The 15,796-nt window shown below is 32.0% G+C and overlaps 1 protein-coding gene across 2 annotated transcripts; it reads left to right on the top strand.

The window, feature by feature from the left end:
* Positions 1-428: 428 nt before the first annotated feature.
* LOC135849435 (carbonic anhydrase 3-like) lies at positions 429-14,585 on the top strand. Of its 2 annotated transcripts, none has more exons than XM_065369875.1 (9): positions 429-678; positions 764-931; positions 1,458-1,599; positions 1,730-1,838; positions 1,937-2,176; positions 2,265-4,339; positions 4,559-4,655; positions 5,173-5,271; positions 5,525-14,585. In XM_065369875.1, exons 1-6 carry the CDS (start codon positions 507-509, stop codon positions 2,391-2,393), a joined length of 960 nt encoding a protein of 319 aa, XP_065225947.1. In that variant the 5' UTR covers positions 429-506; the 3' UTR covers positions 2,394-4,339; positions 4,559-4,655; positions 5,173-5,271; positions 5,525-14,585. The 2 variants fall into 2 exon arrangements, with proteins under 2 accessions (XP_065225947.1, XP_065225948.1); XM_065369876.1 differs by having other exon boundaries at positions 4,562-4,655.
* The last annotated feature ends 1,211 nt before the right edge of the window (positions 14,586-15,796 follow it).

Below are 15,796 nucleotides of genomic sequence, written 5' to 3' on the forward strand. Positions count from 1 at the left end.
TTTTTCCAGCATCTATTCATTTCCTTACTGAAAGCGAACGCTCCCCGTCCTCATTCTGGAGATATTATCCTTATCATTTTCACTATAGAAACAGTTGCGGTAGGTCCAGGCAGGTACTGTCGTAGCCTTGTACGTAAATGTGGGTCAGTAGGTTCTAGGTCACTTTCACTTGTTATTGGTTATAGCTAGGAAAAGGGGTAAGTTGAGGACTATTCGTTCGCACAAGGTGGAATGCGCAAAATTTCGCCCCAAGTGAAATGTGAATAACCTTGTTGACCTCGCATAGCTCTCACATCTTATCTTTCACAACACAAACACATTATCCAAATACAAAATAAATAAGTGATTGATAAATAATATTCTAACTACGTATTTTTAAGGAGGTCTTTTGTTCATTTCAACTGTAAATATTTACAACAGTCAGATAGGTACCTATAAAAAACAAAAGCGGATATTTGAGAATGTTTTTAAACCCTTTACGATAGTAAAATTGTTTGTTGCGCTTGATGATTATTTTTTGCAAGTGTATAAAAGCTGCAACGAAGGCAACATTTTTCACATTAGTAATCCAGAATTTTCATAAAATAGACGTGAAAGTGTTGTCTATCGTACATAAAATGGCATCGAGAATTATACTATTTTGTTTAATCGCGGTGCTTGTTCCGACAATTATTAAAAGTAATAAATCACAGCCATAGATTATTGAATTATTCAAAAAATTATAGAATCAGTGCTAATCGAGTGATGTTTTTTATTTTTCAAGGCCAAGATCCATTTGTAGTGAAAGAATTGTATCAACCAATCGACGTTCCTTCACCTTCTCCCATCAATGTAATTATTCCCAGAGTTAAATATATCACAACTGCAACACCATTACAAGGATATCAAGGACTGTTTGAAATATTAAATGTTACGAATACAGGAAATATTAGTGAGTGATTTTATGAAAATTGAAATGATTAAGCTATAGATTTTTAGACCTACCGTAATATGAATGGCGAAAGTTGAAAAATTGAATTTCGGTAATTTTTATTTACTATTGAAAACTGTTCACCCGCATCCAGTAAAAATATTTTATTGATTAGAAAAAAAAAATGGAAAAAATGGTCGCCTTAAAGTGAAAAATACCTATGCAGTAACTAAATGTTGGAGTTCCAGAATTTTTATTTGCAAAAAAGTACTTAATTGGATATTTGAAAAACTGAAAAACATTTCGTCAATACGAAGCTTTTTTAGTAGCATTATTTCCAATTTCCACACCTACTTTGAAAAAATTCTAGCTCATTGCAATAAACAATAAAAAGATAAGCTTCAAATGAACTAAAAATTTGTAAAAAAAAAAAAAAAAAAAAAAAAAAAAAAGTGAACAACTACAAACTGATATGGATCCTAATTTATACCTCGAAAATTTGAAATCTGCTGATGATACCTATTTGATTTTTGATTTTTTCTTATAGTTGAAGCTTACCTGATGCCGGATGACCATTCATTTATTACAGGAGGGATTTTAGGTCCGAGAATATACAAATTAGTTAAATTACGATTCTTTGTAAATCAAGATCCAAACAGTCGTAGCGGTAATCTAGTAGGAGGCGTAGGGTAGGTATTTCAAAATTTCATAGATCATTAATTCATTATTATGGGCAGTGGCAGCGTTTTTTTGTTTTTGTTTTTTTCATTTGTAGTAAACTTGCACTTTTTAAATTATGATTTATTATTTATTTATTAGTGGTCCCTTGGAACCAACCGTTATTTATCGAAATTCTAAATATGCTACGTTCGAGGAAGCCTTGAAATATCCTGATGGTGTGGTACAGCTTAGTTTTTGTGTTGTAACGGTAAGTTCATAAATTGAGGCTTTCGATTCCGATACCTACCAACTATTTTACCATCGATGTATTTTACTATTTTCTGAATCGATTTGAAATATTTCCAGGGCTTGAGTTTTAAATCAAAATTCTCATTTTTTCAAAAAACCTTGGGTAAAATTAAAGAACCCGGTTCTTCAGCTCCTCTTTTCGGAACATATACATACATGTGGTTTGACCATATAACTGAATTTAAGGAATATTACGCGTACAGAGGATCTTACATCGACATGGATACTAAAAAACAATATTACGGAATTACACAACTTATTGCTTCACCTAAGATAGTAGGATTATCCTTCAATCAGGTAAGCTATTGCCAGCTTGGGAATTTCTGGGTACCTATTATTATGAAGATATCACCTATAATGTTGAACTTTTTATTTTATAACTCAGTTCAAAGCTTTCCAAAATCTGAAAGGAAATGATGGTAAGCCGTTTGAAGCCATCGCTCCAATTTATAATCAAGGGAATAGAACAGTTTTTCGTGCAACTGGTGTTCATCAATTACTTCATTTAATATAGAAAGGAGTTTATTTCATTTGTCTGAAGTTGGTCAATTTCCATTAGTTGGTGTGTCTTCTGGATAAGTTGAAAATCGCGCCAGAGGGTCCGCAAAAAGGCTCAAAATGATGAAATTCGGATATGGGGGATTGTTTTTAGGAAAAGTGCAGCCATTTGTGTTACGTCACAATAAAATTTGATTTTTTATTTAAATTAAAAAAGTCAACATTTATTTCATTCTTATTTATTGAATTCGTTCGGTATTTTTTGACTGCGCCAATTTCCGATCCTGTGGAATTTCTATTTTATAATAATACCTACCCCGCTGTTATCGACAAGTTTATGTTTATTCGAGATAATTATTATTATTTTGACTAGAGGTCATTACCATAGATAATTTGTTGATTTTAAGACAATAAACAAGTATGTACTTCGTATACGTAGGTACCTACTTCTAGTTTTTATAAACAAATTGTTTACGCATTTTTACAAATATTCATCAATTAGCTAATAAATGTCTGTTCGTTTAACTGACATGACTAATGAAATATTTTATTTTTATTTTCCCAAACATTCTGGTTAAACAAAAACTCAGAGTGTACGTCAGGAAATCAACCAAAATGTGAAAAAACTCGTTAAACATTGTCCAGAATAAGCTACAACTCAATTTTTTCAATTCAAATTATTAATTTTCGCGCGTTCTGGAGAAATTTAAAAACTGGAGATATTGAAAGCCGCACTAGGAAGGCTATATAGAATGGCTCGAAACGGTGAGATTCGGATTCGGAGAATTGTTTTTAGGCAGAATACAGCCACTTGTGCAAATTTCAAAAACAATTCTTTGGAAAAAGGAAATTTTTGATTTTTGACATCTGTACAAAATTTTGATCACGCTGACCCTGATAAGAAGGTAGGATCAGTGATCTTAAGAGGCCAGGCAGGCAGACGGCGACTTTGAGAGACTACACAAACAAGTACCTACATCAGATGACCTTGAAAGGCCAGAAAGGCAGAGTCTCAAACATTCTACAAAAATTTGAAACCATCAACATCTTTTCAATAAATTTTAATTTTATTAATGCCTATTTAACTTCTTCAAAAATCTTCAATGATATTCCAACCGTTTCTGTTGCATTATTGGGAGATATTTTCAACTCTCGAAAATTTCGTCAAGCCATTTCAACATCTGGGAAATTAAATTTGAAGTTTAAAACAGGTGCTAAGTTTTTTCTTTTCACGTACATACTACATAAGTACGTAGGTATTTTATAAAACATTTATCGTGATTTCATCATTTTTTTTTTCAATTCGTGTCGCTGACCGAAAATTTTACCTATCGGTAAGAAAAGATCTATCATTATTAGAAAGGATTGTTTTAAAAACTCATTTCATTTTAATTTTTCCTTCAATGCTCTTGGTAGAAAAGTCGAAGCTGCAAATTGAATTTAAATTGCTTAACTAATAATTTTGCAAAACTATCATTCTTTACACTTATGCACAGCACAAGAAACGTGAAAAAAATGATAAAATCTTGGCGAAAAAACATGGGAAAACATCTATCTCTCGTGAAACTACCTATTTATATGTACCTATCTTCCAAACCAAGCGTTCATTTAAATATGTATAGGGTACTAAGTATTTTTAGTCTGATTATTTGGCAGTCAACCAGATTTAGAGCTTTGTAAAAATATTTCCTACAATTTCTGCTAATACTATGGAGGAAGCGTAACTGGAGGGGGAGGGCAGCCGCCGTTTCTGGTTTCCGGCTAGTATTTCGTCATTATCATATCATCAGATAGTTTTTTCTAAAAAGTGAAAATAATTTTCATTTTCATACAATTCAAAATTACATAATATTTTTTACTGCTAAGTATATTTTTCAATTTTCATTGCGGTTTTTAGTTTGATATCACAATTAACGTGAATTGCTCGTTTTTTTGTCAACTTCCCTGATTTCTTCAACAAAGGTAAGTTCACTTTCACACACTATATAACAGTTTTTTCGAATTTTCTGATGAAATTTAGAACTTGATGCTCAAAAACGATTTCTCCTGATGACATTCTACGAGAAATAAAATTAATGACGAGCATCCCGTCAAATTGCTTATTTTGAAGCAATTTTTGAAAGACACAATTCGACATTTGACATTGCTTTGAATAATTAATTCTGTTTTATTTTAATTCAGTAGCTACCTGCTCCGATTCGCAGAAGATCAGATGTACATATTTCATATGATGTGCAGTATGCTATTCAATTTTGCAAATTTGACAACATTTTATTAGGTAAACTTTCAAACTACATACATAGGTAGTATAGCATGTAATGGGCAGGGATATGGCCACACTGTTTGGTTAACTTCTCTTTCCCCCTCAATAATGAGATTGTGCACTACGTGTCAATCGAATAACTTACATTTCATTTTCATTTCATTCCATTTTAAGTCACGCATTTATGACGTAGGTACATATGTGAATCGTGATATGTGAATCGCCTGGTTAAATTGAATACTTTTGTTTAAATTGTTTATTTTCTTCAAATTAAAAGTTTTCACGGGTCGCGACGTGTCGTCTTTTATTACCTTCGCGAAAGCTGAGTATGTAGTGGCTACGACTTTGATTAAATATTCCTGGGATCAAACCCTTAGGTAATTGGTATAAAATCGTATAAGTAGCCTAGATGGTAAAGTAATTAGTTCAAACACAAGTTACTTCAGTAGTAGTTCTACCTACACCTCTTTTCACAAGCATAACTTTAACATAAAATTTGAAATTAGAATATTTTTTTGATGGTTTGTTGCAGGAAAAATGCTGGCACTTGTTGTAATAGAAGCACCGTTTTGTATTCGGGAAGATTAAATGCAAATTAAAGCTCAGATTCCAATTATCCATCGCTCATTGCGTAAGCCAGTTTTTAGAAATTAAATTAAAATTTCTTCTTAACCCTTTCAAGGTTCTCATAGTCTAAGTGAACCCAAATAGAAGATCTGGTGTTTGGCTCACTTATTTTTTTGTGTTTTTATTTATTTTCCCCCCTGAAATCAAACTATGAGAACTTCGAAAGGGTTAAAGTTATCTTTTGTTTCGAATTCGCAGTTTAAAATTTTTAACAAACTTCAACTCTATACATTTATTTTTCTGAAATTTTGTTTCAGTGCCAAAACATTAAAACATACTTATCTGTTTTAATGCTGTAAAAGTGAGGAAAATTCAAGAGTCTGGAAAAAAATACGAAAAAAATTTTAAATAATTACATAGGTATGTGAAAAAAATAAGTAATTAAGTACGTAGTTGAAATTTCTTACAAAAATGTTGATTTTGCTAAAAGTTGATAGCCTTAAAAATGGCCTTACTTTAATGATAATTAATTTTTGAGTTTCCAATTTTTTTCGTTTATTTATTTTTTTTGAAAATCACTAATTTTTCCAGAATTTATGTTGTTGGTAGTATAAACATACATCGTCTCTTGCACTCTCTATGTGTTCATAGGTCTATGTATGTACAGGGTGTTCCGGCTCGGCAGTACCCCCTTATAACCAATAACTGTACTACCCATTGTGAGTTGATGTATGTATGTTTGCCTACCCTCCAGGCCGCAGGGGCAAAGTTATGGACTTTGAAAAAAAAACTTTTTTCGATTTCGTTCAAAATTTTTCGTCATGCGTCACTCGAAACCCGTTCTAGATAGAAAGTTGCACTCGGCGGCGTTGGATCGCAAATTTTGTGTAGAATTTTTTAATGTGGTCGTTGACCTTTGTGGAAGCGAAGGGGAGTCTGTACGAGTCAATATAATTGAAAAAACATGACCAAAAGTGGTCAAATTTTTTAGTTTTTGTTAAATACCACAAAATTTTTTCCTCTTAACCTATGATTTTTATTAACAACATAGGACGAGAGAAGTCCGAGCTTTTCAACGCCGCAAACCACAGCCTTCTATCTCGATTAGTTACGGAGTCATAATGTTTTAAAAGCAACAAAAAAATCAAGCAAAAAAATCAAATTTTTTGATTTTTTTTGCAATCATTGTCAGCAGCCGTTAAAATTCAATTGAGCAACTGTGGCCTAGTCGCGGGCCTTCCTCTACGTTAAAACGAATTTATAATGATTTTTTTATATTAAAAAATGATTGCAAACAAAAATCAAAAAATTTGATTTTTTTGCTTGATTTTTTTGCTGCTTTTAAAACATCATGACTCCGTAACTAATCGAGATAGAAGGCTGTGGTTTGCGGCGTTGAAAAGCTCGGACTTTTCTCGTCCTATGTTGTTAATAAAAATCATAGGTTAAGAGGAAAAAATTTTGTGATATTTAACAAAAACTAAAAAATTTGACCACTTTTGGTCATGTTTTTTCAATTATATTGACTCGTACAGACTCCCCTTCGCTTCCACAAAGGTCATCGACCACATTAAAAAATTCTACACAAAATTTGCGATCCAACGCCGCCGAGTGCAACTTTCTATCTAGAACGGGTTTCGAGTGACGCATGACAAAAAATTTTGAACGAAATCGAAAAAAGTTTTTTTTTCAAAGTCCATAACTTTGCCCCTGCGGCCTGGAAGGTAGGCAAACATACATACATCAACTCACAATGGGTAGTACAGTTACTGGTTATAAGGGGGTACTGTCGAGCCGGAACACCCTGTACATATAACAGTGTGTAGGCTTACTATATGGTTTAAACGTAGGTATGAGATGCGTAGTATTTTTCTGCGAGCTTTTTCTCAAATAAGACAGCACATATGGCTGATGAAGTGATGAAGAATAAGGTATGTCATTTAACTTTCCGAAATTTATAACTTCAAGAAACAAAACTGCAGTAATTTTGACGTGAAAAGTTACAATTTAGCTCGAGCAAAGCGAGGACAAAAGCTTTTTAAAAAAATAAGAATTTTGAGAATGGATCCGTGATTCTGTCAGAGAATTAACGATTTTACCGACAAATTCCGAATTTTCACCAGGTTTTGTATTGGAATCTAGATAAAATTTCAATTCTTCCAGATTTCCAACTACATATTTCAATATCAAAAATTGGGAAAAATCGTAGATACAGAATACAGATACAGATTTGGCTTCAAAAGTTGGGAAAGTGGTTAATTTATTAAGAGTGATTGCCCTGATACATAAACTTCTATGATTGTAAAAAAATTGAATTTTTAAAATATGTATTGTTGGAATTTTTGTATTTTCCCAACATTCTTGAATTTCTCTCACAATTTCCCAACTTACGAGGAACACGGAGAGAGGAAATTTAATTTTGAACAATTTTGCCGATTACCTACAAATTTTTCGTTACTTAGATATTGTCTATATTTTTCATCGAAAATGTAAAAATTGTAAACTTTTACCTTACTGCCTTGAAATAATTCCACATCCTTTAGTTAAATAAAATAAGTAGCTTGGACTTGGATAAAGTAGGATACTCCTTCCTCATATAATAGAAATAAATATGGTCACGAATTCGAATTGCTCGACCATCAAAGTCATCAACGTTGGTTACAGTACACTTTCGTACACTTTTTGTACCTATTTTTGGAGAAGAAAAAGGAGATGAATGATGATAAATTTAGGTACCTACCTACCTACCTACATCATTAAATTATTACGAAACTAAATTTTTATTTTTTAATAATATTTTTTACCAGGTTTTTCAATAGGACCCTGAAAATTTTCAAAGTGAGAAATTATTTGTATTGTCGAATGTCGATAAACTAATTGAAAGATTCTCTTCAATACTTTTTCAGGTGGTGAGGCGAACTGTTTTAATTTTGCCTCTATCTCAAAATATTTTCGTAGAGAGAGTATCATGTCTCGTATTCGAGACGTGGGATTTCTCACACTGAATATTTTTTTATTACTCTTATAATCAACATATATTTTTTTTAATTTAAAAAACACAAGAAAATAACGCAAAAAATGTAATTTTGATTGTGAAAAACAGTTACTGATAAAGTGATAATATTATACATTTGTCATTTACTGACAGTATTTTCATTTTTGGACAGTCAGTAAGTATTATTTTTCATAGGAAATGATTGACTTCGTTGCATTATGTAACGAAATTATGCAGGTGTACATAAACCATCGATAGGTAGCCTATATCGATGGTGTTGTGTATTTATAAACATCAAAAATTTCACATTTTGGCAACGCAAGAAATTTTTCTAAAAATTGTTGGCTATTTTTTGAATGGCCCTAAAACGATTTTTATTATTGGAAAGACGTTTTGCAACCAATGAGAAATTGAAAAATACTTACTCTGACTTTTAGAGGGGAGATTAGCCAGAGAGCTACCGCTGCAGGTATCCATAGCAAGTGCGAGATACTACCATTGGCCTCATAATAAAAAAGCAGCGGTCATTTGTTGTTCGACTTCACGCGAACTGTTTGGGAAAAATTAAACAAGATTGTTTTTCTCACTTTACATGCATGATGTATAAACGTATCAGTTTTAACATTGTAAAAATTAGTTATCATGAACATTTTATCGCAGTTTTATGCGAGTGTCTCTTCTTCATAGAAGTATGCTTTTCTTACCATTAAATCCGCCAACTGCGCGAACAAATCCTTCCTATCTCTCACATTTCATTCTGTCTGCAGTTTCATTACTATTTTCTGCCATCTGCCTCATCTCATCGTGCAGAGAATTCAATATGAAATCAGAAAAATTATCTTCAATATGGTTGGTTGCATGATATTTGGACGAGTACCTATAGGTTATATTTGAAATTTCGAAATGATTCTTTGTGAATTTAGTGGATACCCATTTTCTATGTAGAACAAGGTGAGCCAGAAGTTTTTTCAAAAAGATTTTAAAGTTTTTGTTATTTTTATATCCTTAGTCAGATTTTTTCGGTCATGTAGGTACAGCTGTTTTTGTAGAATTTTTGAATTTTTACATAATTTTTAATTCATAAGTACCTACCTGTTTTTGGACTGCCGATTTTCTAATTTGAAATTTTTTAATGAAAGAAGAAGAAAGAGAAAAAAAATTGAGAGTAGGTAAGTTCAGTGAGTGTTTTAAATTTTTCATTTAATCAAATAGGTACCTATTTCAGAAATTACGAATAATTTACCTATTTCGAAATGGTCAAGCAGTGATTTTTAGGTAGGTACTTACTACTTACCTGTTTTTCGGAAAAATTTTGTGTTTTAATTTTTTGGGTACCTATATATTTTACACATTACGTATTATTATGAGAGGGTTTTTTGCCACGAAAAATGAGTATATTTTAAGCATTAAAATTTCTATGTAGGCACCTATTTTACCAGTGGTTGTATGAATACCACTGGTTTTCAAGTTCATAATTATGGTTTTTCATTTTTTTTCAAAAAATTGAGATATTTTATTGTTTTTAATAGCTTATTTCATGAAATATGTATTTAATTTTTTACGTAGATCGGTGCCTATTTGTAAGATTATCGAAAGTGTTTCTTGAACACGACAAAAAGCGAATAGGTATTCTATTTGTGGTTGTACTAATTCCACTGTGTATGATTTCAATAATTTTTCTAGGTATTCGTACCTGTATCATTCAACAAAAGGCTTTATACATAAGGGGTCAATTCTTAATCTATTGCATGAATTCTGGCTTTCATCTTGTAGTTAAGGTACATACCTAATTACATAAAAATTAGAATTCGTTAGTCTATTTTACGTCTGATTATAACATTGATCAGTACTTACATTATAATTCAGGAACCAAACAAATTCACTATATGAAATACCTACTTACAAATTATTTTATTTGCCACCAAAATAACACATAATCAAAAGTCAGTGACAGAATTTCATCGACTCTGTAACACAGTCTTTCTTCTTCTTCTACTTAGTTATATGATGAAATCGGTGATAAGAATATTTTTAGTCGTTTTAATTCTTGGAAAATGCGCAGGGCGGCTGCATACTGATAAACATAAACGGTATTGGTATCCGGATTTTTTTGTCATACATTTTTATGAATAATATTTCAAAAATGAGCTCATAATGAGATCGACACATTTGTCTTGTTCACCTGAGTACATACATTCTACCTTACCAACTCACCAAAAATTGAAAAATTCTCTTCTGAGTGGTAATTTGAGTGGATCAAACACAGTGAAAAAATTCATAGAGTCTATGAACAAGAACACTGTGCTTGATTTACTCGCATGTCTAAATAGCTGAGAAAAATTAAAATGTTCAAACTAAAAATCTGTCTTTTGTCCTCTCCGAAAATTCTCCTCTCTTCCATTTAGATTAACATCAGCCCTAATACCTTCTGATTTTATTTAATTATGTAAAATGACGTCATTACCCGAAAATAAATACAAAAATAAAAATAATTCACATTTCGAAGTATTTTATTAAAATTTTATTGCTGATAAATACTTACTCTCAACAGTCAAAGTTCAATCTCATAAGATGAAACTGACAAATAAATTATTTTCGTCATCCAAATACCAACCCCTAATTATTCACAGTTCAAATGCAATAATCACAACTCGTTAAAATGATGAAATGCAAAAATCTGCATAATTTTTCCTGTTTTGTTCAAAACGCATTTATAATGTATTAGGAGTAAGACCGGTTGCTTAACTTCACCAAATGAAGGAGTTTTCATTTGAGGTGAAATTTTTCATTTTAATTATGCAGATTTTTGCATTTTATCATTTTAACAAGAAACAAGTTGTGATTGTTGCATTTGAACTGTGAATAATTAGGGGTTGGTATTTGGATGACGAAAATGATTTATTTTTCAGTTTTATCTTATATGAGATTGAACTTACTTAGACTGTTGAAAGTAGGTATTTATCAGCAATAAAATTTTAATAAACTACCTACTTCGAAATGTACGTATATTATTTTTATAAACCGAGCCAAGCACCGGCGGAATTTAACGGTCCGGTTTTTCAATTCAGTTCTCAAACTTATGGATATTTTATTTTGGTGAGTACCAAATTGATTTGAAATTCCATATCAATTCCTGATCACAACTGCTGAATCAAATCAAATCAAATCGTTTATTGCAGTGGACAGCTTTTGCTGTATTTACAATGTCAATAGTATTAATTACAATATTAACACAGTAGGTACTGCTGGGGGGAGGGGAATCGAAAATACAGATAAGTAATTAAATTATACGTTTCGATATCATGAATTTTTTCATTAAAATTACTCAATAGATTTTTGTTGACAATTCTTTTAGTTTTTTTGCAAGTTTTTTTTTTGGTTGGCGGTAATTTTGCTTTCTAAAATTTATTCTCAGGTATTGACGTCATTTTAAGTAATTAAATAAGATCGGAAGGTATTAGGGCTGAAGTTTGAATCTAAATGGAAGAGAGGAAAAAAGACAGATTCTTAGTTTGAAAATTTTAATATTTCTCAGCTGGTTGGACATGCGGGCTTCTTCTAGTCCGAAGTTAGAGGGCTTCGACCTTAGTAAAAATTGGATAGAATTGTTTGTTAAACCTTCAAGCTTTCAGTTTCACTTAGATATATGTATTATATATTTGAGTATAAGGTACAACAAATAAAATCACATACCTAACTACAAACATATGTACATTACTAGGCGCCTATTAAGGTCCAAAAAAATAAAAATAAAATAAAATTAATATATATAGATTAGGAAAACTCCTGCGTATATTGCGTTGATTATGTTTTCAATGTTATATGGTCTTCTCATTGGCTTAACTTTTTGAGTATCTTTCTGTTCCATGACCTGAAAAAGAAAATTAAATAAATAAATAATAGAGTATGGAATTTTCAATTTAGTACCCTACAGTTGGTAAGGGGTTGAACTCAAATACTATAATTGCTAACAAAGGTTTTTTGCTTTAAAATGTCCAGGAGGGTGTCCTAAACAACATATCTGGACCCGACGACGACGTGCGTTCCCCTTAAAATGGATTTTAGCTCCCCCAGAACACGTTTTTCATAATTTTCTCACCTGAATTGCATTTTAGCGAAAAATATGTGGTTAGACACAAGAATCTAGGTACGTCAAATTTCCGATCTATAGGTAGTGATATATCAACGGTCTTCATATCTACAAGAGGGGTGGGCAACAGCCATTAAAATGAGAGGGGGGTTCTCTGAAAAATACAATACATGAAGGCTATAGGTGCATAAGAGGGGTAAAATAGCCCCCGAGAGCGTTCGGGTTCATATAAGCATGGAAGGTGGGTACTATCGAGAAACTTCCACGTGAAAGTTTTAGACCCACAGCATCTCCCCTTTTCGAGAAACTTTCCTTTCTGAAAATACAATAACATTTTTCTCAGCCCCATGTGAACCGATTTATACAATTTTTTAGTATGTTGTAGATGGACATTCTTAGGAAGCATCCTCACAAAAATTTTCAACCCCCTCCCCTCTTATTTACCGTTCAAAATGGCGGGTTTCAGCTTCGAATATTATATACCATCCGCTTTATTCAAAATTTTTGCTTTGGTGAGCCGTGGTGAAAATTATTGTATTAATCGGTTCACATGGGGCTGAGAAAAATGTTATTGTATTTTCAGAAAGGGAAGTTTCTCGAAAAAGGGAGATGCTGTGGGTCTAAAGCTTTCACGTGGAAGTTTCTCGATAGTACCCACCTTCCATGCTTATATGAACCCGAACGCTCTCGGGGGCCATTTTACCCCTCTTATGCACCTATAGCCTTCATGTATTGTATTTTTCAGAGAACCCCCCTCTCATTTTAATGGCTGTGGCCCACCTCTCTTGTAGATATGAAGACCGTTGATATATCACTATAGATCGGAAATTTGACGTAGATTCTTGTGTCTAACAACATATTTTTCGCTAAAGCCCTGTTCCAGAAATTGTATTTTTCGATGTTTTGGTATGATTAATACAAAATATTTACCACGCTTAACGCTTAATCGATACATACGAATTGACTTCGCCAGCATCCCAGGTACCTACAAGGTACCTGGTACTCGCGAATATCCCAGTGTTACCTATATAGGCTGTCCGTAATTCTCCTAGAGAGTAGTTAAGGCAGGGTAGTATATCACAAGATTTCAGAGAAAGAAAAAAAAAACATTTTAAAGAGGATCAAATTAGTATACATTTTGCTGTATTAAAATACACTAGCGAATGACCATTGATCTGATCAAACTGAAAAATAAAAAAAAAAAAATAAAGAAGTACACATTATACAATATAAATGTTGACGTTTTTCATTTCACTACTATAAGTACATATTATATGTACACTTTCTACAATACCTATTTGAATGCCAATTCAATTTGTTCCTTAAAAAATCAAAATTCAATTATTAAAGCATAAGTATCATGTCAAGATTTTGCATGTTCAGTTTGATTTTAGGGGAAAATGCACCAGGCATTTTATGAGTTCATTTCAACAAATGTTGAAGTAAATTCTGAAATGGAGTTTTATTAAAAAGGTTTACTTGAAGTATTAGCAGTTTTGATTTGCTGATTTGATTGAAACTGGTTTGATAAAACCATTTCGAACTTCTTCGCGAGTGTAATGGTATCATCAACAAGTTTTAATTTTTTATTTTTGCTTGTTTTTGATAAACGAATTGCTGAGATATTATCGTCGTACAAAACACTTTGGCGAGGTATGTTTGTGATATCATTTGTTAACCTAAACACAAAATTTAATATCACGAATAGCCTCAGATATTGCAACATAAAATTTCATGAGTTTTATACCACTGTAGTTGATTCTAAGGTCAAGTGGTCCCTTTTAATGATAACAATTAGGTGAGTAGGTAGAGGTACCTACTATCACGCATTCAAAAATTATCTTTCATCATGGGATGTAAGCTCTCAAAAATTACTGACATTTTTTCACTTCCTGTTTTTTATTTTAATTGTCGAGAAATCGAATTTCATAGGTATAACAATTAAAACAAATTGCAACGAATTCAAAGCAATTTCACAGCCATTTACATCAATTTCTCGCTTTGCAAAAACTTTTTAGTGCTTAGGAGGTGATTTTTTGATTTTTTTTTCGTGCTAAACTTTCAATTCTTTCCAGACTTTTTATTTATAGTCTTTTTGAAATCATCTGATATTGTAACGCCTTCGGGGCGAAAAATGGATGAAATAAGAAAATGTGTTCATTACAATGAAAAAGTTCAATATATGTACTTACTGTTATGTTGTTACTGTACTTTATTTGCATCTACCTCTTTATTTTATTCTTAAGTACTTTTTGTTTGATTTATTTTCGAATACAAACTACTTTTCAAATGATTGTGCTTTTTTATATTGTGTAAGTGGGTTTATTTACCAAAATTCATATGTGGTATGTGCGGTTCATATTATTGATTCTGCAACAGTGTTTCTGATTTCCCTGAACGGGCTGAACTACCAAAATTTCAATCTATAATGTTCATAAATTCAAATACCTAGGTGGTAAAAAAAAACAGTTCAAAATTTTAATTTTGCAGTTTTTTGGCAAAAATTTCCATTCTTTGCCTGATTTTCTTTAGAACAAAGGGAACATAAGATTTATACAGGTATCATGAATTCATGAGTCCAGGATGGGGGGGGGGGAGTAGCTCACCAAGTCCATTTCAGGAACCTAGGAATGCATTTTTCATTTTCCAGTGGTGTCTAAAAGGTAAGTAATATACCTACCTTCTTTTTTTAGTACCTATTTTTTTTTACCGGGTTGAAAGAAAAACGCATTTTCAGGTTTTTCTAATATTGAAAACACCTTCAATGTTTAAATCGACCGAGGAGACCGAAGTTTGTCATGTACATGCAGCGGGGTGGTTTGATGTGTCTTTTGTGGTTTTCAGCTTTTCGTCAATCCTTCTCCGCCCCTTTGCAACTACAAATGAAAATCTGGGCTTTTTCTTACTTTTGTACAGTTTTTGTATGAAAACGAGTATGTACTTACCTACCTATCAAACATTTTGAACGAATAATCAAATTTTGAAGTTCGATGTAATTTTCAATATTTATTGCGTCATCGGCGAAAAGATATTTTAAAAAGTTTTTATTCTGTTAAAACCTAATTCGCCTTCACTATAATGACAAGCCTTTGGGAATTAATTGTTTCTCCAATTTATCATCCAAGGTACAGCAGCAAAAATTATTCTTGTTCTGTAGAAAAATTATATTGTGGTTTAATAATGAAGTACAGTAAGTACCTAGACCTACCTACCTATAAAATTATTAAAAAATGATCTTGAAATAAGTAGGTACACTTTTTTTTCATAGGTAGAACAAAAGTTCTGAATTAAAGCGAAAATATAAAATCAATAAATTTTAATAATTGGGTGGATATTGGTGGTTTTCAAATCCACCATTGAATATGGACATAATTCATAAAAATGATATTAACCTATACTTGAGTACCGGTACCTAGTAGTGTCGATTCGGAACAAGTGAATCGAATCAGGTTAATTCTCAGTACATGACACCAGTGACACGACAAATTTTTGTGAAGCTTTACA

This window comes from Planococcus citri, chromosome 5, assembly GCF_950023065.1.
Source record: "Planococcus citri chromosome 5, ihPlaCitr1.1, whole genome shotgun sequence".
NCBI classification, from domain to species: Eukaryota; Metazoa; Arthropoda; class Insecta; order Hemiptera; family Pseudococcidae; genus Planococcus; species Planococcus citri.

Excerpts from the sequence above, each read along its gene's own strand:
- LOC135849435 (XM_065369875.1), top strand. The coding sequence starts at position 507 with ATGATTATTTTTTGCAAGTGTATAAAAGCTGCAACGAAGGCAACATTT. Across the intron at positions 932-1,457 it reads TACGAATACAGGAAATATTA|TTGAAGCTTACCTGATGCCG; the intron begins GTGAGTGATTTT and ends TTTTTCTTATAG. Across the intron at positions 2,177-2,264 it reads TAGGATTATCCTTCAATCAG|TTCAAAGCTTTCCAAAATCT; the intron begins GTAAGCTATTGC and ends TTTATAACTCAG.